The 25,890-nt window shown below is 49.3% G+C and overlaps 1 protein-coding gene across 2 annotated transcripts in view; it reads left to right on the top strand.

Annotated features, from left to right (window-relative positions):
• l(2)10685 (5-methylcytosine rRNA methyltransferase l(2)10685) overlaps nucleotides 1-25,890 on the top strand; it is an 88,920-nt gene that overhangs the window by 8,241 nt on the left and 54,789 nt on the right. For both annotated transcript variants that reach the window (XM_068375436.1, XM_068375435.1), the window contains exon 2: nucleotides 22,478-22,654. In XM_068375436.1, the coding sequence (XP_068231537.1) occupies nucleotides 22,478-22,654 (177 nt within the window). The remainder of the gene's footprint in view (nucleotides 1-22,477; nucleotides 22,655-25,890) is intronic.

Below are 25,890 nucleotides of genomic sequence, written 5' to 3'. Positions count from 1 at the left end.
AATTTGCTCGCCGACAGTCTGAGCAGAGCGACGCAGATAGTGAGTACCGAATGGTCTTTGGATCTTCAAGTAGCCAACAAAGTCCTGACTTTGTGGGGTTCCCCGACTCTGGATCTGTTCGCTACAGCACTGAACTTCAAGCTCCCGCTGTACTGCTCCCCAGTCCCGGACCCCAAGGCTCTTTGGCAAGATGCCTTCCAACATCGGTGGGACAACATCGATGTTTACGCCTTTCCCCCGTTCTGTCTGATGAGGAGGGTGCTTAACAAGACCAGAATATCAGTCAATCTATCGATGACCGAGATAGCTCCGCAATGGCATCACGGAGAGTGGTTTCTGGACCTTCTGCAACTCCTTATGGAGCTTCCGAGGGAACTCCCTCCACGTCACGAGCTACTCAAACAACCACACGCCAACATCTTCCACAAAGCCGTAGCTTCGCTTCGACTTCACGCCTGGAGACTATCCAGCACCTCCTCGCTGAGAGAGGATTTTCACAGCAAGTTGCGAATAGGATGTCTGGACACCTGCGCAGGTCATCTGCAGGGGTCTACCAGGCGAAGTGGCAAGTTTTCTGTGGTTGGTGTCGTTGAAGGGGTATCTCTCCACTCGATGCCACTATTCCAGCAATAGCGGAGTTCTTCGTGCATTTGCGGGAAGAAATCCGCCTTTCAGTCTCGGCAGTGAAAGGCTATCGCTCAGCCTTAAGTCTAGCCTTCAGGCTCAAAGGAGTGGACATTTCTTCCTCACTGGAACTTTCTCTACTCATACAGAGTTATGAACTTACCTACCCTCAGTCGGAAGTGAGACCTCCTCCATGGAACGTGGTTCGAGTTCTCAGGTCTTTGAAGAGACCTCCCTACGAACCATTACGCCAGGCTTCAGATCGCCACCTTACTTGGAAGACGGTGTTCCTGCTAGCTTTGGCTTCGGCCAAACGAGTCGGCGAACTTCATGGTCTCTCATACGACATCGCCCATTCAAGGGGATGGGGGGAAGTAACGTTCAGGTTCGTCCCTGAGTTTGTTGCCAAGACTCAGAATCTGGGAGTGCCGGACCCTAGGTTCGACTCTTTCCAGGTTTCGAGTCTTCGTTCTGTAACAGATGACCCAGACCATCTCCCACTGTGCCCAGTAAGGAGTTTGAGGTTGTATCTTAAAAGAACAGCTGCAGTTCGTCCGCAGGTGCAAGCCTTGTTTGTGAGCACTGGGAAAACGAAGAGGAGGGTCACTAGGAATACCATCTCGGCCTGGATTCGCAAGGTAATACACCTAGCCCTGAATCCTGACCCTCCTCCGTCATGTCGCCCTAGAGCACATGATGTCGGGCATAGCTACGTCCCTGGCCTTCAAGAAAAACTATTTAGTGACGCAGGTCCTGCAAGCTGGGGTGTGGAAGCGTCAGACGACCTTTACAGACCTCTACCTGCAAGACGTGACACACAGGAGACTCGATACGTTCTCTATCGGCCCTGTGGTGGCTGCACAACAGCCGGTCTAACCTCAGGCTCCTTAATGGACAGGTAGCAGAAGGTTGAGGGCATTGTTACCCGGTTTTAGTCTGCATGAATGAAAAGGTTTGTCTGGCCCTTATTCTTTTCTACAGTACATCCTCTCCTCCCTTGGAGAAAGCAGCATCCTGGGTTCTCTGCACAGCTGACCTCAAACCACTGCAGGTAAACCATGCTTCCTTGTGTTCCTAGTATTAAGGTTAATACTGTCACGTCCCCATACCCTGACGAGGTGGTATTGGGAGAGTCCTAGCCTAGAATTCCATCTGAAGAACTCTAGGTCAACTTCCTAGGACGAGTCACGCTTCTCACCTTCACACACAGCTTATGTAGGCCGCAGCAGTTGCACAGCAATGCTAGCGAGGTGCAGGGACTCCTTATTTCTTGAGTACTTATACACTCAAATATTGTGTCCCCGGGCAAAGCCAAAGCCAGTATGGCAGGGACTTACCACTCTTCCTAAGGGTTGAGTCACCCATATTACAGTAAATAGCGTGGTTTGTATTTCAGTTACGGAACAAATGACAAATTTGTAGATGATTTTTATTTTTCCTAACTATACAAATCTTAGCTATTTAATCAAACTTGCCCACCAGCCCTGTCCTCCATGAAGTCCTACCTCTAAGCAAAGTGAAGTATTCACAGGTGTGTGTGAGGGGGGAGGGGGTAGCAAGCTACCCCTCCCTACCCCTCGCTAACTAGCGGTGGGGTAGTAAACCCTCGTTAAAATTCTAATGGCTCGTCATTTCAGCTACGTCGAAGTAATAACCCATATTAAATAGCTAAGGTTTGTATAGTTAGGAAAAATACAATTGTTCCATAACCGAAATACAAACCACGCTATTTACATAGGGTTTACTTTCGGCGTAGCTGAAATGACGAGCCATTAAGTTTTTAACGAGGGTTAACTACCCCCCGCTAGTTAGCAGGGGATAGGGAAGGGGTAGCTTGCTACCCCTCCCCCCCCACACACCTGTGAGTTGTCTCACTTCACTTTATGGCTCGGACGAAGACAGACGTTGCTGTTTTTCGTCCTCGTTAATGACAGCCTTAATTTGTTTTTTGACTTTTTCTAGTTCTGTGTGCTTGGAAGTTGGCCTCGACCATTGTCATCGTTATGCGCAAGTGCCCTGGACTCGCTGGCCGCCCTTGTGGGACCTTCATGTCAGTGGAGGACACCGATCCTCACACCCTTTGCCCGCAGTGCCGAGGCCGACGGTGTGATAGAGAGAATACGTGCAGGGAGTGGTCTGCCTCCCAGTGGGAGAAGTTCGGCCGCCGGCGTAAGAAGAAGTCGAAGAGAGACTGTTCTCCTTCAGGGGCAACCTTGAAGAAGGAAGGCTCCAATGACTCCTCTTCCGCCGCCCGAACCTCCTCCGAAGCTCCCACTTGATCAGTCTCTCGTGAGAGGCTGCCGAGTGGTAGCGCAGGCCCTAGTGGTGTTTCCCGACCTCGGGGTGCGGGAGAGGGCGTTGCCTCCCTTAGCGTGGCAGCTGAGGATAATTTGGATTTTGAGGAATTTGATCAAACTGTTGCTAATAATGATTTTTTTCAGCTTTGGGCTTCCTTGGGGCTTAAGGGCATGCCCTCCAAGGAAGCCCTGTTTGACCTGATCCAGTTGGGGGCTGCTGTCAAACAGTCGCCGGTAATACCGGAGGTATTCCCTTCGGATTTTGTCGACACTGTTTTGGCCAAGCCTTCCGACGGGTCTGGTCAAACCCTTGATACTGCTGTTGCGGACGTTGCTGATGGCTCTCCTCCTCCCTCCGAATATCCTCCAAGGGGGGAGGTGAGTCCCACGGTCTCTCCTGCGGGCGGGTCTCCCCCTCGGGGGAGCGCGCTGACAGAGACTCCTTTTCGGAGGACTGATGACCCGGACGCCCTTCCTCGGGGTCGTATTCGACGTAAGGCCCGTCAGCCTCTTCGCAGCAGAGGGCTTCCTTCTCCCTATAAAGGAGTTAGGAGGCGCCTCTTTGGGTCGTCTTCTCCTGATCCTCCCCCTAAGGAGGAGCCCCCCCGTCAGGAGCAGCCCTTCACAGCAGCGCCCCTTGACCTCTCCGCGGATCGTTCGCGATCCCCTACGCCTGCCAGACCTTCCGAACTGCCTTCTCCGTTCCTGGCAGCAGATGCGGTTTGGGCGCCTTCTCACCCTGTTATCCAACAGGCACCGATCCCTTCGGGGTTAATGGACTCTACTCACGGTGTGGGTAAGTCCCTTGCGCGTCAGGGTTCCCCTGCGCGTTTGCGTGCAGTAGCGCTCAAGCGCTCCCCAGAGTTAAAGTCTTCGGACTTAACTCGCCAGCGCTCTCCTGTTCGGCAGCGATCACCTGCTCGCCAGCGCTCCCCTGCGCGGCAGCGATCACCTGCTTACCAGCGCTCTCCTTCTCGCAGGTCTCCTGCGAAGCAGCGCCCTCATGTTCCTGATGTGCTCATTGCGCACCCACGTTCTCCTGAGCGCCATCGTTCTACTGTGCGCAGCCACGCTATTGCTCAACCTGTGCCTGATGTGCACCTAGCGCGCCAACGATCATCATCTCGTCCACGATCACCTGATCTGGACTTAGGCAAGGGTACTTACCCGTCGCCTCGCCCACGCGCCCCTGCGCGCCCTTCTGCTCCGGCGCAACAACGAGCTAAAGCTCCTGTTTGCGAGCGTTCGTCTACCTCTTCAGATGTGCGCAGTAATCTTACTGCGCGCCAACGTTCTCCTGCGCGTTCACGCGATCACTCGCCTGTGCGCAAGCGCTCTCCTGAGCGCCCTCGACCTCTTCAGTCTGATCGCCCCAGGTCTCCGACTCGCCCGCGCGATAAATCGCCTGCGCGCAGTCGTTCGCCTGTTCGTGGTACGTGCCATCGTTCTCCGGAACGCACGCAACATCGCTCGCCATCGCACCAGCGTTCTCCAACGCGCCAGCGCTCTCCACCTGGCAAGCGCTCGCCGAGTCGCTCGCGACTTTTTTCGTGTTCTCCTACGCGCCGCCGTCGATCGCTTAGTGCTCAGCGCACACCTTCACCCCCGCGGTCTCGTGCTCCTTCACGTGCGCGCCAACGCAATCGCTTGCCATTGTGTCCTTTCGCCCACGCGCCATATTGTCCACGCGCCCCCTCGCCCGCGAGCGAACGCACCCACACGCGGCATTACGCCCGCGTGCGATTCCTTGAATGCCTTTTCGCGTGAGAACCACCGTGATTCCCATTCCCGCAGGGAACATCAGCGCGGCCAACCGACAGGGACACGGACTTCCAGATCAGCCTCTGGATCGCCTCCGTGCAAGCGTAGGTTTACCGACCAGGACCAGGAAGGATCTACGGAGAGGTCCTTGCAACACTTTTTCCTCTTCTTTTCAGGCAGGCCCCGTGGTGTCCACTCCGAAGGATCAGGAGATCCCCTTCCCTCCAGCGGGAATAACTGACATTGCGTCAGTTACCCATCAGCCTTGGTTCCGTCACATTATGAACGCAATGGTTCAGGCTGTGAAGCCCGCCCTCGTTGATATGGGACTTAAACCAACGGCAGGCTCTCCCCCGCTGAAGAGAAGGAGAGGAGTGGACTTCGTGGTGACTTCTCCTCGGGCGAAGTTGGCTCCCAAGAGGTCGGTTAGGAGGACTCCTACGCCTTCTCCTACACGTGCTGTTTCTCCTTCTCCTGTGGACGAGTTATCTCCTTACTCAGGAGAGTCCAGCGAGGCAGGGTTGTCTCCCACGGCACCAATGGGAGGAACCCCTCCTCTTCGGAGAGAAGCTGCTCGCGAGGAAGCCCCCTTCCGGACCTCTTTGCTGGAGTCCTGTATTCCTCCTAGGAGGGAGCCCAAGGACTCCAAGACGATTCCTAAATCGTCATCCAGGATACGTCCAGAGCCAACTAAACCCCGGGAGGACGTCCACGTATCTCCCCAAGATGAGCCTTTGGGGACCGGAGACTTAGCTGCCAGTCCGCAAGGAGGAGACCAGTTCGAGTCGGAACACGCTTTCTGGCAGGTCCTAGGCTTGATGAGGCAGCTCAACAAGTTTAAGGACCCGGAGACTGCCCCTCGTGAGGGCAAGGACACGGTGCTAGACGAAGTCTACGGCACCCAGAAACCCCTAAGTCCAGCGCAGCTTTGCCTTGGTCCAAAGGGGTGAAAGGGGCCAGGGACAGAGTCGAAGCCCAGCTCTCCGAGCTCGCCTCCTCCGGTCGTTCTTCTGCCGGGTTCAAACTCCTCCCACCTCCTCGAGTACATCAGAGGAGGTACTTTGAGATCATGGAAGAGTCCAGTATGGCCCTTCCGCTCCACCATTCCGTGGAAGAGCTGACCAGGGGAACTCCTCTCGAGAAGCTCTCCGCCCGGCAGGTGACGTTCTCGGCTTCGGAGGTCCTGAACCTTGAGAAGGTCGCGAAGAGTGCCATGCAGGCAACTTCGTGGCTGGATGTTTGGCTGGGATCTCTGGGCATCCTATTGCGCTCTGAGGATCTGTCCAAGGAGAGCAATAGGAAGGCTTTGGAGACCTTCCTCCTCTCGGGCACGCGTTCGATCGAGTGCCTCGCTCATCAGGTGGCTAACCTGTGGGCTAACTTGATCCTCAAGCGTCGTGACGCAGTGGCCGAGAGGTTCCATCCGAAGGTCCCCGCCGTGGACGTCTGCAGGCTCAGGCACTCCTCCATTACTGGGAGGGATCTGCCCGAGCCCAAGGACATAGAACGAACAGCCGAGAGGTGGAGGAGATCAAATCAAGATTCTCTCCTCCAGAGGGCCCTGACATCTCGGCCCTACAAGCCTCCGGCACTTCAACAGCAACAGCAGCCTCGCAAGACACCGAAGCAGGCTCCGGCAGCTAAGACAGGGGTGTCTAAGCCGCAGCCCTTTCAGACCAAGGACAGAAGGCGCGGCTAGTCCTCTAGGGGAGGTAAGAATCCTAGAGGCAGCGGCCGAGGCCGCAAGCGCTAGGATTGGCAATCCCCCCGCGTGTCCACCTGTGGGGGGGATGCCTGAAAAGTTGCGTGCACAGGTGGCAGCAACTTGGGGCCGATTCTTGGACGGTCTCTGTGATCGGCCAAGGTTATCGCGTCCCATTCACGACATCTCCACCTCCCCTGACAGTGAATCCAGTGCCGCTGAACTCCTATGCCATGGGATCGGCAAAGGGGTTAGCCCTTCGGGCGGAAGTCGAGACCATGCTCAAGAAGGATGCTCTCCAGGAGGTCGACGGCGGCTCCCCAGGCTTCTTCAGTCGACTCTTTCTTGTAAAGAAGGCGTCTGGAGGCTGGAGACCGGTCATCGACCTCTCAGCCCTGAACAATTTTGTCAAGCAAACTTCGTTCAGCATGGAGACAGCAGACACGGTCAGACTTGCAGTGAGACCGCAAGACTTCATGTGCACACTGGATCTGAAGGACGCGTACTTCCAGATCCCAATCCATCCGTCTTCCAGGAAGTACTTGAGATTCAGCCTAGACAGCAAGATCTACCAGTTCAAGGTGCTGTGTTTCGGTCTCTCCACAGCTCCTCAGGTGTTCACCAGAGTGTTCGCTCTGATTTCGTCTTGGGCGCACAGGAACGGCATACGTCTCCTCCGTTATCTGGACGACTGGCTGGTCCTGGCAGACTCGGAGTCGACCCTTCTTCGACACCGAGACAGGCTTCTGGAGGTTTGCCGAGACCTGGGGGTTGTGGTAAACCTCGAGAAGTCCTCTCTGCTTCCGACAAAACGACTGGTATATCTAGGCATGATATTAGACACCGATCTCCACAAATCCTTTCCATCAGACGACAGGATAGCAAGGCTGAGGAGGGTCGCAGAACCTTTCCTCCCTGGCACATCTAGTTCCGAACGGCCGCCTCAGGATAAGATCCCTGCAATGGCGGCTAAAGTCCCGGTGGAATCAAGGCTCCGATTCTCCGGACTTTCTGGTTCCTATAGGATCCACGGAACTGATGGACCTTCGGTGGTGGCTGAACGACGTGAACCTTCGGAAGGGAGTGGATCTTCTCGTCCTCCCCCCGGAATTGACTCTGTTTTCGGACGTGTCAAAAGAAGGGTGGGGGACCCACATTCTGAACCAAAGGATCTCAGGCCTCTGGTCAGAATCAGAAAAGTACCTACACATCAACCTGCTAGAAATGAAGGCCGTTTTCCTGGCTCTTCAACAGTTCCAACGGACCCTGGCAGGCCACTCCGTAGTGGTGATGAGCGACAACACTACGGTAGTGGCTTACATCAACAAGCAGGGAGGTACCTTTTCTTGACAGCTATCCCATCTTGCAGTAGAGATTCTGAGGTGGTCCGAAGTCCACTCGGTCACACTTTCGGCTCGCTTCATTCCAGGCAAGAGGAATGTGCTCGTCGACAGTCTGAGCAGAGCGACGCAGATAGTGAGTACCGAGTGGTCTTTGGATCCTCAGATAGCCAACAAAGTCCTGACTTTGTGGAGTTCCCCGACAGTAGATCTGTTCGTGACAGCCTTGAACTCCAAGCTGCCCCTGTACTGCTCTCCAGTCCCGGACCCCAAGGCTCTTTGGCAAGATGCTTTTCAGCAGAGGTGGGACAACATCGACGTTTACGCCTTCCCACCATTCTGTCTGATGAGAAGGGTGCTCAACAAGACCAGACTATCGGTCAATCTCTCCATGACACTTGTAGCTCCGCTGTGGCATTACGCGGAATGGTTCCCGGACCTTCTGCAGCTCCTGACGGAGCTTCCGAGGGAACTCCCCCCACGACACGAGCTACTCAGACAACCACACTGCAACATCTTCCACAAGGCCGTAGCGTCGCTTCGGCTTCACGCCTGGAGACTATCCAGCGTCTCCTCACGGAGAGAGGATTTTCGCAACAGGTTGCGGACAGGATGTCTCGCCACCTAAGCAAGTCCTCTATCAGAGTCTACCAGGCGAAGTGGAAAGTCTTCTGTGGTTGGTGTCGTGGGAGGGGTATCTCTCCACTCGATGCCACTATTCCAGCAATAGCGGAGTTTCTTGTGTATTTACGAGAGGAAATGCGCCTTTCAGTTCCAGCGGTGAAAGGCTATCGCTCAGCCTTAAGCCTGGCGTTTAGGCTGAAAGGAGTGGACATTTCCTCTTCGTTAGAACTCTCTCTACTCATACGCAGCTATGAGCTTACCTGCCCTCAGTCAGAAGTAGGACCTCCTCCTTGGAACATAGTTCAGGTCCTCAGGGCTCTGAAGAGAGCCCCATTTGAACCATTACGCCAGGCGTCTGATCGCCACCAGTCTTGGAAGACGGCTTTCCTGCTCGCTTTGGCCTCGGCCAAGCGGGTCAGTGAACTTCATGGTCTCTCTTACGACGTCGCCCATTCAAGGGGATGGGGGGAGGTAACGTTCAGGTTCGTCCCTGAGTTTGTTGCCAAGACTCAGAACCCTGGGGTGTCAGACCCTAGGTTCGACTCCTTCAGGGTAACGAGTCTTCGTTCTGTAACAAGTGACCCAGACCATCTGTTACTTTGCCCAGTAAGGAGTCTGAGGCATTACTTGAAGAGAACAGCTGCAGTCCGTCCTCAGGTGCATGCGTTATTCGTAAGCACAGGAAGGACAAAGAGGAGGGTCACCAAGAACACCATCTCGGTCTGGATCCGGAAGGTTATTCAACATACCTTGGATCCTGACCCTCCTCCGTCACGCCGCCCTAGAGCGCACGATGTCAGAGGCATCGCTACGTCCCTGGCATTCAAGAGAAATTTCTCTGTGACGCAGGTTTTGCAAGCTGGGGTGTGGAAGCGCCAGACGACGTTCACAGCCCACTACCTGCAGGACGTGACCCACAGGAGCTTCGATACATTCTCTATTGGCCCTGTGGTGGCTGCACAACAGCTGGTCTAACCTTAGGCTCCTTAATGGACAGGTAGCAGAAGGTTGGGGGCATTGTTACCCGGTTTTAGTCTGCGTGATTGAAAGAGTATGTCTGGCCCTTACTTCTTTCTTCATTCTCCCCTCCCTTGGGGAAAGCAGCATCCTGGTCTCTGCATAGCTGACCTCAACCTCTGCAGGTAAACCATGCTCCCTTGTGCTCCTAGTATTAACTATAATACTGTTTGCGTCCCCCATACCCTGACGAGGTGGTATTGGGAACGTCCTAGCCTAGATTTCTATCTAAAGAACTCTAGGTCAACTTCCTAGGACGAGTCACAACTTCCTCCACACACAACTTATGTAGGCTGCACGTCCGCAGCAAGCTTCGGAGAGTGCGAGGTGCAGGAACCCCCTTTCTCGAGTACTGCTCACTCGGTTTTTGGGTCCCCGGGTAAAGCCAAAAGCCAGTAAGGCTGGGGACTTTCCGCCCTTCCTAAGGGGTAAGTCACCCTATGTAAATAGTGTGGTTTGTATTTCGGTTACGGAACAAATGACAAATTCGGAGATAATTTGTATTTTTCCTAACCATACAAACCTTAGCTATTTACACATATTTGCCCGCCAGCCCTGTCCCCCAAGTCAAGTCCTACCTCTAAGTGAAGTGAGACACTCTCAGGTGTGTGGGGGGGAAGGGGTAGCAAGCTACCCCTTCCCTACCCCCTGCTAACTAGCGGGGGGTAGTTAACCCTCGTTAAAAACTTAATGGCTCGTCATTTCAGCTATGCCGAAAGTAAACCCTATGTAAATAGCTAAGGTTTGTATGGTTAGGAAAAATACAAATTATCTCCGAATTTGTCATTTATTAGTTACTCCGATAGACTTCTGCCAAATTCAGAGAGGAGCCAAAGAGACAGACTATGCAACATCAAATGTCTCTCTTTTGGGAGAGGGAGGCTATTGTCCGGTCCTGGATGTAACTGCTCTCAACGCTTTCGTTCAGAAGTCAAAGTTCTCCATGGAGACATCGAAATCAGTCCTTACAGCAGTAGGAAAGGTCCACTGGATGGTCTCTTTAGACCTCCAGGATGCTTACTTCCACATCCTCATCCATCCGAACTTCAAGCAATTCCTGAAGGTTCGTGTATAGGAGGAAGTTGTCCAGTTTTGGGTTCTTTGTTTCGGCCTAAGCACCACCCCTCAAATAGGTGGTGCGTCTGCTAGGACCTGTCTTTCTTCTCTCCCTAAACCCTGGGAGAAGGAATGTCGAACGTTCTAACCATAGACCTCTTCCAAGGAATGTTGACCATAGACCTCTTCCAAGATCCCCAACCCCCCTGGGAGAAGGAATGTCGAACGACAAAAAGAAACCAGAGGCTTTAGCTCCTGAGCAGACGCCTCCTCGAGCATACCTTTTGACGCTTCCCAGGACGCCCACCTTCATCATAGGAAAGGTGAGGTAAAAGTTTTATCGTCATCTTCAGATAACACAGCGCCCAGACGAGGCTGGCATTAAGCTTCCAGACCTCTGAAGAGGAAGGTGTACACGGTCAATCAGCGTCCTATCATGACACCGCAAGCTTCTGGTTGTAGGCTTTGGAGCAGTCCTGAGCGTTTTTCATTGTACCGAAGGAAGCTCTCCTGCCAAGCGTCCTTTAAGGATGTCAGCAACTGTCAAGAAATGTCCAACTCACCCAGTTGCAGGACAGTTGTCTGAGCCTGGCTTGACCTAGGTTCATGCTCCTCCTCCTCCATCAGTCTGGCTCGCATCCTCTGGACGCTCTGCGCGCTCTTTAAAACGGCGTAGAAAGCGAGCTTGTGGTAGATGTGACGTCTCCTGTACCACAACAAGTGGACCCTAATTTTAATATGCTGCAAGATATACAACAGAAACTCTCTTCGCTCGTGCAAGTTTATCAGCCTGCGGACAACAAGAGAATAGCAGGCCTGGACCCTGAGCGTCAGGTAGCTCCACACCTGGACGCCAAGCATCGTAAGGCTTTTAGTTGAGGTTCATGACGACGAACGTCTTTACAACTCCATTGTTAAATGGCGTGTTTTAGCCGCTTTAACCTAAGACGTCAAGCAGCCAGACGTGATGTCGAGCGTCCAGCTAACGTGACGTCGAGCGTTCAGCAGGACGTGACGTTGAACGACTTGCTTTAACGTGACGTCGAGCATCTAGCAAGATGTGACGTTGAGCGTCCTGCAAAACGTGACGGTTCATTCCAGGCAAGAGGAATGTGGTCGCCAACAACCTGAACAGAGCATCTCAGATAGTAAGTACCTACTGGTCTTTGGATCATCTAGTAGCCAACAAAGTCCTGACTTTGTGGGGTTCTCAGACTGTGGATCTCTTCGCAACGGCCTTGAACTTCAGGCTCCCGTTGTACTGCTCCCTAGTCTCAGACCCCAAGGCTTTCTGGCAAGATGCATTCCAACAACGGTGGGACAACATCGACGTTTACACCTTTCCTCCCGTTCTGTCTGATGAGGAGGGTACTCAATAAGGCTAGAACATCGGTCAACCTCTCAGTGACTCTCATAGCTCCGCTATGGCATCATGCGGAATGGTTTCCGAACCTTGTGCAACTCCTGACGGAGTCTCCAAAAGAACTCCCTCCATGACACGATCTACTCAAACAACATCTTCCACAAAGCCGTAGCTTCGCTACGACTTCACGCTTGGAGACTATTCAACATCTCACTCAGAGAAGATTTTCACAACATGTTGCGAGCAGGGTGTCTGGATACCTGCGCAATTCATCAGCAGCAGTCTACCAGGCAAAGTGGAAGGTCTTCTGCGGTTGGTGTCGTGGAAGGGGTATCTCTCCTCTCGATGACACTATTCCAGCAATAGTGGAGTTCCTTATGTATTTGTATGAGGAAATACGCTTTTCAGTCTCTGCGTTTAAAGGCTATCACTCAGCCTTAAGCCTAGCCCTTAGTCTCAACGGAATGGATATATCCTCATTGCTAGAACTTTCCTTACTCATACCGAGTTACAAACTTACCTGTCCTCACTCTGAAGTGAGACCTCCCCCATGGAACGGGGTTCGAGTTCTTAGGTCTCTAAAGAGACCTCCCTATGAACCATCACACCAGGCAACAGATCGTCACCTCACTTGGAAGACGGTGTTCCTACTAGCTTTGGCTTCATCCAAGCGAGTTAGTGAACTTCATGGTCTCTCATACGACATAGCCCATTCGGGGGGAGAATAGGTAACATTCAGCATCATCCCTGAGTTTGTAGCCAAGACTCAGAATCCGGTAGTAGGGGATCCCCAATTCGACTCCATTTGGATTTCGAGTTTCCGCTCTGTAACTGATGACCCTGATCATATCTTACTCTGCCCAGTGAGGAGTTTGAGGCTGTACCTCAAGAGAACAGGCGCAGCCCGTCCCCATTGTCTGCACTATTTGTCAGCACAGGGAGGAACAAGAGGAGGATCACTAAGAACACCATCTCTGCCTGGATTCACAAGGTCATAGACCATGCCCTGAATCCGAACCTTCCTTCACGTTGCCCCAGAGCCCATGATGTCAGGGTGTAGCTACGTCTCTGGCATTCAAAAGAAACTTCTCTTTGACCCAGGTTCTACAGGCTGGGGTGTGGGAACGTCAAAATACGTTCACAGCCCACTACCTGCCAGACGTGACCCACAGGTGGCTCGATACGTTCTCTGTCGACCCTGTGGTGGCTGCATAACAGCTGGTAATACCTCAAGATCCTTATTGGACAAGTAGCAGAAGTTTGAGGGCACTGTTACTCGGTTTTAGTCTGCGTGAATAAAACCGTTTGACTGGCTCTTATTCTTTTCTTCATTCTCCCCTCTCTTGGGGAAAGCAGCATCCTGGGTTCTCTGCATAAGCTGACTACAAACCACTACAGGTAAACTAAGCTTCCTTTTGTTCCTAGTATTAAGCTAATGCTGTTGCATCCCCATACCCGGGCAAGGTGGTATTGGGAAAGTCTTGGTTACAGCAGTTTTTCTACAAAGACTTGGAATAACTTTACCTGGACAGTCACTCTTCTAAACATCTCAATATACACCTTGCGTAGGCCGCGGACCTTGCGTTAGCGTGCAGGGACTCCTTATTTTTAGTACAAACCTATTCAAAATAAGGAGGCCCCGGGTAAAGCCAAAAGCATTTTGGCAGGGACGTCCACCCTCCTAATGGGTGAGTCAGCCCTGATGAATACCGTAGGTTTGTATTCCAGTTATGGAACAATTGACAAATTCGTAGATAATTTGTATTTTTCCTAACGATACAAACCTTTAGCTATCTATACAAACTTACCCGCCAGCCCGATCCCCCTTGAAGTACTACCTCCAAGCAAAGTGAGCTAAATTACCGGTGTGTGGTGTGAGTGGGAGCGGTAGCAAGCTACCTCCCCCTACTCCTGCTAACTAGCGGAATGGGTAGTTAACCCTCGCTAAAATTTTAATGGCTCGTCCTTTCGGCTTCGCTAAAAGTAATAACCCCTAATGAATAGCTAAAGGTTTGTCTCGTTAGGAAAAATACAAATTATCTATGAATTTTTCATATTGGCAGGGACTTCCACCCGTCTAATGATTGAGTCACCCCTAATAAATAGTGCAGGTTTGTATTGGAGTTACGGAACAAATGACAAATTCGGAGATAATTTGTATTTTTCCTAACGATACAAACCTTTAGCTATTTATACAAATTTACCCACTGACCCTGCCCTCCTTGAAGTGAAGCACAGTCACAGGTGTGACAGTGAAAGCCCCCCTAACCCCTGCTAACTAGCGGGATGGGTAGTTAACCCTTGCTAAATTTTGATGGCTTGTCCTTTCAGCTTCGCCATAAGTAATACCCCTAATAAATATTTAAAGGTTTGTATCAATAGGAAAAATACAAATTATCTCTGAATTTGTCATTTTTATGCTAGTTAATATTTTAGTATTTAATTTTTGTGACGTTCTTGCTCGCAAGTCGCTGTATATAGACTCAATGATTGTTTAATAAAGTTCAGTTGCATACATCCTGCCTTTCAGTTACAACCTAACTGTGCTCGCTCGCACAGAGTCAGCAAATCCCATGGGCCTCTTTCAATGTCTCTCACTCATGACAATGGGTAATACTCCACTTTGCTCCTGACACCTCTGAATCTAGATTTGAGCCCTTCGGATTGGGAGTTTTTCAATATTAATCTTACCCGATAATCATGTAGCTGTCAACTCTGTTGCCCGACAGAAATCTACGGTCGGGATACGCCAGCGATCGCTATACAGGTGGGGGTGTACACAACAGCGCCATCTGTGGTCAGGTACTCCAGTACTTCTTGTCAACACCACCTCAATTTTTCCTCTGTCGTGCCACCGGCTAGACCTACATGGATACGCTGTTGATTCTGGAGTTATTGTTCACGATTTGGTGATGTATTTGCTCTAGAGTTTAGCCTTCGCTATTCAGGAAGCTTTATCATTAGCTTAGCAAGTTTTTGGAATTAATTTGATTTAATTTTGGTGACGAAGAGAGTATGAACTCTCTTTCACTTTTAAATGGCCGACCCTTCCCTTAGACGGAAGTGTTGGTGTCGAAGAGAGTATAGACTCTCTTTCTTAATTTTTCCTTTTATTATAAACTTATTAAAATTAATTTTTATGTTTGTTTATATGCGACCTTTCCTAATAGTAGGCGGTCTTTTCTTGGAACCGAAGTTAATTAACATTGAGCCCGTCATTTCGTTTTTACCTGTTAACATATTATGCTATTTTAATGTTTTTGAAAGAATTTCTTTGATAGTCTCGTACTGTTTTCAAAGTTGAACTAACGTTTTGTTTTGTCTCTGCAGTTGTTGACGTTCAGAACGTTCAACTTGCGCTCTATCGTTACGATAGAGAGAGAGTATTCACGGTTTCACGTTGCAGTAAGAGTAAACCGATTCTAGCGTTTTGTTCATTCTTTCTTAGCTTAAATGGTTTTAATTCTAATAAAGGAACTTTTTATTTGGGAAATCTTTCAGTTTTTTTCCTTTAACAATAATATGTTTTAACGATATATATAATTGGGCTCATCTCTCAGGTTCTAAGTCAAGAGAGAGAGAGAGAGAGATAGAGACGGAGGGAGAGAGAGGAGGATAAACGTTTCGTTCAAGCGGGTAACGTTGTTATCGTTTTTGCTCTTCTCCCTAGTCTCTTTAGGGGAAGAAGGTAAACGTTTCTAGAGTTTTATTCTTGTTCCCAGGCTTTATGCGGTGAGAGATTTTAAACGTAGTTTATTTGATCTAGTGTTTAGTCTCTTTTCCAGCCACTGAATTATTTATCTTTCATTATGTTTTTCTGTTACATTGTAATACTGTTTTCGCAATTACTAACTTTTAATGAAGGATAGAATTGCGTGTTTCAGGTACAAACCACTTAAAGTTTCGAGTTCAGTGAAATAAGTGCAAACAGAAAATCAAAAGTGATAAAGTGATAAGCGCAAAGTGTTACAGTGTTGCGTTCGAGGGTTCGTCTGTTCGTGCCAGTTGTTCGCCTAGTCTGGGACCTCTTACAAGCTCCCAAGCCCAGGGGAGAAGTAACGTCGAAGGACTTATGGGTTCATCAGGCCTTGATCGACGAACAGACGTTTCCCTCCGTGGTTTCGGGTGTAACCAACTCACGTAGCCGACGTGATCACCCCACCCACACAAAGACGAGAGAGCCCATTTATTCCTCGTCTGCGGAAGAGGTTTCTCGCAGAAACCATGGACCAAATCTTGCAGCTTTTAAGTGCAAGTCGGTCCCTTCCGCGCAAGTCCAACTCCTAGGTGTAGCCATTAGCACTGGGTCAGTTCGGACTTGCTGCAGTACGACAACTGCACACCTCCCAGAGAGGCAAGGTGGTACCGCAACAGGCAGTAACTCCGTCTGTTGCCGCACCAGCTGTTTTAGACCCTCAGTCTCAAAGGACAGTAGCTCCGTTTGTTGTTGTCTTTCATAGACCCTAGTGGTCCATGCTGCAGACTATACAGTCTCAGCTTGCTCCTTCATACAGGAGTATCATGCTGGAAGGTTGACAATGTAGCCTGTTAACCTACAACCCGCCGAGGTTGTGCGCTCAGCAGATACTGCGGCTGCCTGCTCCCACCCTCCACCTGTGAGAGCTCCACCTCCGATGCGCAGTCCACCCTGCCAGACGCATGTTCTTGCTGCGCCTCCTGCTTTCATGCGTGAGTTGCCGCATCGGGAGTTGCCGGGTTCCAGCACTATGAGGCAACCTCCTCAACCCATGAGGCAGGAGCCTCATGCTATGCGGCAACCTCCTCTACCCATGAGGCAGGAGCCTCATGCTATGAGGAGCCTCATGCTATGCGGCATCCTCCTCAACCCATGAGGCAGGAGCCTCTTGCTATGCGGCAACCTCCTCTACCCATGAGGCAGGAGCCTCATGCTATGCGGCATCCTCCTCAAACCATGAGGCAGGAGCCTCATGCTATGCGGCATCCTCCTCAACCCATGAGGCAGGAGCCTCATGCTATGAGGAGCCTCATGCTATGCGGCATCCTCCTCAACCCATGAGGCAGGAGCCTCATGCTATGAGGAGCCTCATGCTATGCGGCATCCTCCTCAATCCATGAGGCAGGAGCCTCATGCTATGCGGCAACCTCCTCTACCCATGAGGCAGGAGCCTCATGCTATGCGGCATCCTCCTCAACCCATGAGGCAGGAGCCTCATGCTATGCGGCATCCTCCTCAACCCATGAGGCAGGAGCCTCATGCTATGCGGCTTCCTCCTCAAACCATGAGGCAGGAGCCTCATGCTATGCGGCAACCTCCTCAACCCATAAGGCAGGAGCCTCATACTATGCGGCATCCTCCTCAACACATGCGGCATGAGCCTCATCCCTTGCAGCATGAGCCTCATCCCATGCAGCATGAGCCTCATACCATGCAGCATGAGCCTCATCCCATGCAGCATGAGCCTCATCCCATGCAGCATAAGCCGCACGCCATGCAACATGCTCTGCATACCGTACAGCATGCTCTACATACAGCATGCTCTGCATACAGCATGCTCTGCATACCTTACCGCATGCTCCTCAGTCACACATCTTTGGTTGTTGCCAACTCACAAGACTGTCAAGCAGTTTCATAACGTTGCCTTCTGGTCTGCTGCTTTTGCACCAGTGAAACCCTCACTGAGAGAACTTAGCTTTTCTCGGATATGGTTCCTGTAGATGAGAAAGTGCTATTCTCCCTCCTTCTGATATTCCCTTGAGGACTCTGTCATTTGGAGAGGAGCCTTTAGCTGCTTAGCCTCCTATGGACTTTTATTTAAGCATAACATGCTTCCAGGGAGGGTAATGGTTCCGCTTCAGTCGCTAACCCCGTCTGTTACCACACCTGCTCCCATAGACCTTGAGCTTTGTTGCAAGACATGCAGTCCAAGCTTAGTCCTTGTTAGAGGATTTTTTTGTTTACGGAGTCAGTGTGTCACTGGGAAGACGTTCAACAACCAGCAGAAGTGACTTGTTGTGACGCAGTGCGGCAACCTCAGCAACCCGATAAGGAGTTGTCTGTACGACCCAGACAGTCTAGACAGTTTCGGGTTGTCGCTGTACTTCCTCGCTTCCCCATGGTTGACAGTTCACAGACTGTGCAGCAGTACCATGATCTTGTGTCCGGCTCCGTCAGACGACTGGCTTTTAAGAGCTCCCACAAGTCGTCGCTGTCTGGAGATTCTCAGATGGACTATGGATCTGACCAAGGAACTGGGCCTCCTGGTCAATTTTGAGGAGTCCCAGCTCGTCCCATCCCAGACCATTGTCTACCTGGGTATGGAGCTTCAGAGTCGAGCTTTTCGGGCTTTTCCGTCGGCCCCAAGGATCTACCAAGCCCTAGAATGCATCCAGAGCATGCTGAGAAGGAACCGATGCTCAGTCAGGTAGTGGATGAGTCTAACAGGGACACTTTCATCGCTGGCCCTGTTCATCGAGTTAGGGAGACGCCACCTCCGCCCCCTTCAGTATCATCTAGCTGCTCACTGGATAAAGGACATGACGCTAGAGACGGTCTCAGTTCCTGTTTCCGAAGAGAGGAGGTCTACTCTCACGTGGTGAAAGAACAGCTTTCTTCTCAAGGAAGTCTACCTTTGGCTGTTCAGAAACCCGACCGCCGTCTCTTCTCGGACGCATCAGACACGGGCTGGGGTGCGACTTTGGACGGACAGGAATGCTCGGGAACATGGAATCAGGAGCAAAGGACACTTCACATCAATTGCAAGGAGCTGTTGGCGGTTCATCTGGCCTTGATAAACTTCAAGTCCCTCCAGCTTAACAAGGTGGTGGAGGTGGACTCTGACAACACCACAGCCTTGGCTTACATCTCCAAGCAGGGAGGGACTCATTCGTGGAAGTTGTTCTAGATCGCAAGGGACCTCCTCATCTGGTCAAAAGATCGAAAGCTCACGCTGGTAACGAGGTTCATTCAGGGCGATATGAATGTCATGGCAGATCGCCTCAGCCGGAAGGGTCAGGTCATCCCCACAGAGTGGACCCTTCACAAGAATGTTTGCAGCAGACTTTGGGCCCTGTGGGGTCAGCCAACCATAGATCTGTTCGCTACCTCGATAACCTAGAGGCTCCCGTTGTATTGTTCTCCGATTCCAGACCCAGCAGCAGTTCATGTGGATGCTTTTCTGCTGGATTGGTCCCATCTCGACCTGTATGCATTCCCGCCGTTCAAGATTGTCAACAGGGTACTTCAGAAGTTCGCCTCTCGCAAAGGGACACGGCTGACGTTGGTTGGCTCCGCTCTGGCCCGCGAGAGAATGGTTCATAGAGGTACTGCAATGGCTGGTCGACATTCCCAGGACTCTTCCTCTAGGAGTGGACCTTCTACGTCTACCTCACGTAAAGAAGGTACACCCAAACCTCCACGCTCTTCGTCTGACTGCCTTCAGACTTTCGAAAGACTCTCAAGAGCTAGGGGCTTTTCGAAGGAGGCAGCCAGAGCGATTGCCAGAGCAAGGAGGACATCCACTCTCAGAGTCTATCAGTCTAAAGGGGAAGTCTTCCGAAGCTGGTACAAGGCCAATGCAGTTTCCTCAACCAGTACCACTGTAACCCAGATTGCTGACTTCCTGTTACATCTAAGGAACGTAAGATCCCTTTCAGCTCCTACGATCAAGGGTTACAGAAGTATGTTGGCAGCGGTTTTCCGCCACAGAGGCTTGGATCTTTCCACCAACAAAGATCTACAGGACCTCCTTAGGTCTTTTGAGACCTCAAAGGAACGTCGGTTGTCCACTCCAGGCTGGAATCTAGACGTGGTCCTAAGGTTCCTTATGTCATCAAGATTTGAACCTATCCAATCAGCCTCTTTTAAGGACCTCACATTAAAAACTCTTTTCCTCGTGTGCTTGACAACAGCTAAAAGAGTAAGTGAGATCCACGCCTTCAGCAGGAACATAGTTTTCACATCTGAAACAGCTACATGTTCCTTGCAGCTCGGTTTTTTGCTAAAACGAGCTTCCTTCACGTCCTTGGCCTAAGTCGTTCGAGATCCCAAGCCTGTCCAACTTGGTGGGGAACGAACTGGAGAGAGTACTTTGCCCAGTTAGAGCTCTTAGGTACTATCTAAAAAGGTCATAACCTTTACGAGGACAATCAGAAGCCTTATGGTGTGCTATCAAGAAGCCTTCTCTTCCAAGGTCTAAGAACTCAGTTTCTTACTAATTCAGGCTCCTGATTAGGGAAGCACATTCTCATCTGAAGGAAGAAGACCTTGCTTTGCTGAAGGTAAGGACACATGAAGTGAGAGCTGTGGCTACTTCAGTGGCCTTCAAACAGAACCGTTCTCTGCAGAGTGTTATGGATGCAACCTATTGGAGAAGCAAGTCAGTGTTCGCATCATTCTATCTCAAAGATGTCCAGTCTCTTTACGAGAACTGCTACACCCTGGGACCGTTCGTAGCAACGAATGCAGTAGTAGGCGGGGGCTCAGCCACTACATTCCCATAATCCCATAACCTTTTTAACCTTTCTCTTGAATACTTTTTATGGGTTGTACGGTCGGCTAAGAAGCCTTCCACATCCTTGTTGATTTGGCGGGTGGTCAATTCTTTCTTGAGAAGCGCCGAGGTTAAAGGTTGTGATGAGGTCCTTTAGTATGGGTTGCAGCCCTTTATACTTCAGCACCTAAGAGTCGTTCAGCATCCTAAGAGGACCGCTACGCTCAGTAAGGAAGACGTACTTAATAAAGGCAGAGTAATGGTTCAAGTCGTCTTCCTTACCAGGTACTTATTTATTTTATGTTATTTTTGAATAACTAATAAAATAAAATACGGGATACTTAGCTTCTTTGTTAACATGTATGCTGGTCTCCACCCACCACCCTGGGTGTGAATCAGCTACATGATTATCGGGTAAGATTAATATTGAAAAATGTTATTTTCATTAGTAAAATAAATTTTTGAATATACTTACCCGATAATCATGATTTAATTGACCCACCCTTCCTCCCCATAGAGAACCAGTGGACCGAGGAAAAAATTGAGGTGGTGTTGACAAGAAGTACTGGAGTACCTGACCACAGATGGCGCTGTTGTGTACACCCCCACCTGTATAGCGATCGCTGGCGTATCCCGACCGTAGATTTCTGTCGGGCAACAGAGTTGACAGCTACATGATTATCGGGTAAGTATATTCAAAAATTTATTTTACTAATGAAAATAACATTTTTCATAGTGTGACCAATGATCCAGATCAATGGCTACTATGTAAGGGAGGAACTTGAGGTGCTACCTCAAGAGAACTACAGGAGCTCTCCCCAAAGTGTCAGTCAGCCTCTTCGTCAGCTCTAGGAAGGTCAAGAGAAGGATCACCAAGAACGTTCTTGGCTTTGATTCACAAGGTCAGGGACTGAGCATTGAATCCTGATCCTCCTCCTGGTAGAAGAGACCTAAAGCTCATAACGTTGAGGGTAGGAGTACGCACCTAGCCTTAATGAAAAAGTACTCTGTGATGTAGGCCTTGTTGGCGGGCTTGTGGAAGCGTCAAATAACCTTCACCGCCCAGTTCCTGCTAGATGTGACCCACAGAAACATGAAAATTTCTCCATTAACAGGGTAGCTAAATAATAAATGGTTTAAACACCTCAAGCTCCCTGATGGACAAGTAGCAGACGGTGAAGGGCAGACTTTAACCATGGTTAAGTCTGGGATGAATGACAAAGAATGACTGGCTCTTTCTTTCTTTCTTTCATTTTCCCCCATGGGATAATAGTACTTCCGGTACTCTGCAAAGATGGTCTTCGTTGTCTGGAGGAAAAACCATTTCCCCTGTGTAACCTGGTATAGAGAGATATAGTATACTATTATGTCCCCATAACCCCTGGTGTGGTGGGATTGGGTAATGTCTATGGTTGATTCTAAGATTCTTACATATCTGAGAATTCTTACCTAGACTAGTCACACTGCTAGTACTGTATCCCACAATCACACAGATTCCTCAGGCCGCTAACCGTGCCTTGCACCAGGGTTTCTCCCTGTTACATGCGGAGCACGTATGGGAAAACCCCTGGTCAAAGACCAGCCAGTTGGCTCAGACTTCCACCCTCCTAAGGGATGAGTCAATCTCTATAAATAGCGAGGATTTTTATTTAGTGTCTGAACAAATGACAAATTTGAAAGTAATTTGGGTTTTTCCTAACAATACAAACCTGTAGCTATTTAGGCCTATACTGTACAAATTGGCCCGCCATCACCTAGCCCCCCGATAAGTCCTGCCTGCAATAAAAAGTGACAAGATAACACAGATGTATGTGTGAGAGCGGGGTAGCTGTCTACCACTCCTACCCCCCTCTGCTATTTAGCGGTAGGGTAGTTACACCTCGCTAAAAGTCTCTTGGCTAGTCTTCCAACTTTGTTGAAAGTATAATCCCTTTAAATACTACAGATTTGTATTGTTATGAAAAATAAAAATTGCTTTCAAATTTGTCATTTTACAATTAAAGGTCCCCACTATGCAAGCCCGCACTTTTTGGTACAGACAGTATGGCAAAGTAAAACGGCAACAGAAGCATGGTACTACCAGCTTACAGTGATAGTCAGGTTTGGATCTTCTTTTAGAGTGTCTGAAGTAGCTGGTAGCTACAGGAAAGGCATTTGTAAATTAATTAGTATTTCATAATTTGGTAAACTATTGTTTCTAATGTATTTTTTTTCCTTCTCAGACTAAGACTCCAAAGGTGTTAAATACACAGCGGGCATTGGAATATTTTGATATTGCATATCCACCTATTTATGGATCTCGATGGCCATCAATCAGACTTGCTCTGCTCTCAAAACCAAAATACATATCAGTTGTGAACAACTTTACAGATTATAAAGGCACCATCCAAAAGTTAGAGGTAAGTCAGTCAGTTTTCTTGAATACATTCTAAACTAGAGTTGAGGACCAAGCCTCAATTGTATTGGGTTCTCTTTATATTTATTCGCTCCACTCAAGACAACAACTCTGGGAGCGAACGAAGACAGAAGACATCAAGGCAGGAACAGAAAATTCAGGATGTAAACAAACCACCATTAACAATGCTCACCTTTATTTCGTTAAGTCAAATACAAAATTTCCCAGATAGCTCTTGGTAAATAAGTATCAGTTATTTAAACATAAATAATCATATTTTACACCCAAATTAATATAAGCAAAGAATGAAAAAATAAAGAAAATCATTTACAAACAAATTAATCAAATAGGAGGTTTACTCATATCCAACAATATTAATGGTTTGATCGGTCATTGATCATCTAGTTACAGTGGTGTTCTGTGATGATACAGTATTGGCTGTTCAACTAGTACTAAAATTGCTAATTGTTCCTGTGTAAAGAATCATTTTATTCTTTATGGGTGTGGTGGCCTGTTGGAAATGTCCCTGCCTGGTGATTTACTGAACTGAAGTATGAGTCCCACTGTTGATAGTTTCTTGTAGTGTCTGCAAACTCACCATCCTTGTGAGCTAGAGATGGGAGTTTTTGGAAAAGCCTATAGGTTGCTGATGACTCAGCAGGTATACTGAGTCATCAGCAACCATTGTCTTGCCCTCCCTGGTCCTAGCTTGGGTGGAGAGGGTCTTGGGCAATGGTCATATGTATATATGGTCAGTCTCTAGGTCATTGTCATGCTACCTAGGGAATTGTCAACCCCATGCCATTTATGAGTAGCCTTCAAACACTTAAAGGTACACAGATCATCCCCATTAAAATAATGTTAATTTGGGATTATTATTATTATCATTATTTCTTGCTAAGCTATGATCTTAGTTATAAAAGCAGGATGCTATAAGCCCAGGGGGCCCAACAGGGATAAAGCCCAATGAGGAAAGGAAACAAGAAAAAATATTTTAAGAAAGTAAAATGAAAATACTGTGAATATTTCCTATATAAATTGTAAAACATTAACGAAATAAAAGGAAGGGAAATTAGATAGAATAGTGTGCCCGATTGTACCCTCAAGCAAAAGAACTGTAGCTCAAGACAGTGGAAGACCATGGTATTGAGGCTTTGGCACCACGCAAGACTAGAGAAGAATGGTTGGATTTTGGAGTGTCCTTCTCCTTGAAGAGTTGCTTACCATAGCTAAAGAGTCTCTTCTACCCTTACTAAGAGGAAAGTAGCCAGAGAACAATTATAGTGCAGTAGTTAACCCCTTGGGTGAAGAAGAATTGTTTGGTAATCTCAATGTTGTCAGAAGTATGAGGACAGAGGAGAATCTGAAGAATAGGCCCGACTTTTCGGTGTATGTATAGGCAGAGGGAAAGTGAACTCCTACTAATTTTGTTTTCTGATCAGTTTTTTCATTTTAAAACTATTTGAAAGGGAATTTTATGCACTGAAATTTTTACTTTTGAAATTTACATGGCAGCTATCCTGGAGGGTACTTAGCCTTGCATGGTATGTCACCAATTGTTCCGTCACTAACAAACCTAACGCTATATTTATTAGGGATTATCTTTTGGTGAAGCTAGAAGACTAGCCATTAAAACTTTATTGTGAGGTGGCAACCACCCAACCACTAGTTAGTGGGAGGATGGAGGGGGTATCCAGGGTAATGCGGTACCCCCACTCACTCACACTTCAGTGATTTTTCAATATTAAACTTACCCGATAATCATGTAGCTGTCAACTCCGTTGCCCGACAGAATTCTACGGGAGGGATACGCCAGCTATCACAATACTAGAAGGGGGTGTACTCACCAGCGCCACCTGTGGCCAGGTACTACAGTACTTCTTGTTGACACCTCCTCAATTTTTCCTCTGTCGTGCTTCCGGCAAGACGTTCTGGGATACGCTTATGATCTTGGAGTATTTTCACGGCTTTTGGTGAAGTATTTCTCTCAGATTTCGGCTGTCGCTTTACTGGAAAACTTCTATATTAGCTTAGATAGCTATTATTTAGTTCTGATTAATGGTTAACGATCTTTTTGCTTGATTTGGAATCCCCACTTGGCTAACTCTTTGATTCAAGATGTCTGACATTTCACAATCCCCACCCCATAGACGATGTAGGTCTTGTAATAGGCGTATTCCGAAGGCCTCGGTAGATCCTCACACCGCTTGTTCTGACTGTAGGGAAAGACCCTGTCAGTTGGAAGATCGATGTGAGGAATGCGCCGGACTTTCGGAACTTGATTTTGTCCGATTTCTTAAGTATTCAACCAAGTTAGAGAGAGAGAGAGTTAGGAGGAGTTCTTCTCGCTCTTCACTTTTTTCCTCACCTCATGATCCCCTACCTTTTCCTCCCCCTGTAGTGGCTACCCCCGAACCTACTATTTGCCCTCAACCTGATATGTCTGTTGTTTTGCGTGCCATTCAGGCTTTAGGTGACAAAGTGGAGTCGGTGGTTAGTGATCATAAGTCTCTTATGGCCGAAGTCAAGGAACTTAAGGTCAAGAGTGCAGTGGGTGGTAATAGTGCCAGTGCTGTGACGAGTGCTAGTGTCAGTGCAGTGCCAAGTGCTAGTGTCAGTGTCAGTGTGGTGCGTGAGGGTACTTCTGTGCGTGCCAGTCGTCCTCCCAGTCCGGGACCTCTTGCAAGCTCCCAAGCCCAGGGGAGAAGCAATGTCGAAGGGCAAAAGGGTTCGGCAGGCCTTGATCGGCGCACAGAAGTATCCTCGGTGGTTGCGGGCGTGTCTTCCAGAGACCGTCACTCCCACCCGCAGACGATTGAGCCCGTCTTTTACTCGTCTGCTGAAGAATTGTCAGGGAGGAAACGTTGGACTCAGGTCTCAAGACCACTCAAACGCAGAGTCCAGACCTCAAGAGCTCTACAACCTGGCTGCAGTCATTGGATCAGCTCTGACTCGCCGCAGTCATCAGTTGAATGCACACCTCCTAAGAGGAGTAAGGTGCTACCGCAACAGATCTCTTCTGTTAAGGCTTTGCCTCAGCAGACCTTAGTGTCTGCCGACCCCAAGTTGACTCTACTGCAGTCCATGCAGTCACAACTTGCGGTCTTGATGCGTGAGTGTCAGGCTGAGAAGGTTACACCTCCTCCTGCGATCGCTCCGCCTAACCGCAGTCCTGTCTGCCAGGCGTACGATGTTGAGGCTCCTCAGGATACCTTACCACGTACTGAGTTGCCAGTTTCC

The sequence above is a fragment of the Palaemon carinicauda genome, chromosome 6 (genome assembly GCF_036898095.1).
Source record: "Palaemon carinicauda isolate YSFRI2023 chromosome 6, ASM3689809v2, whole genome shotgun sequence".
NCBI classification, from domain to species: domain Eukaryota; kingdom Metazoa; phylum Arthropoda; class Malacostraca; order Decapoda; family Palaemonidae; genus Palaemon; species Palaemon carinicauda.
This window is presented reverse-complemented; position numbering and strand designations above follow the sequence as displayed.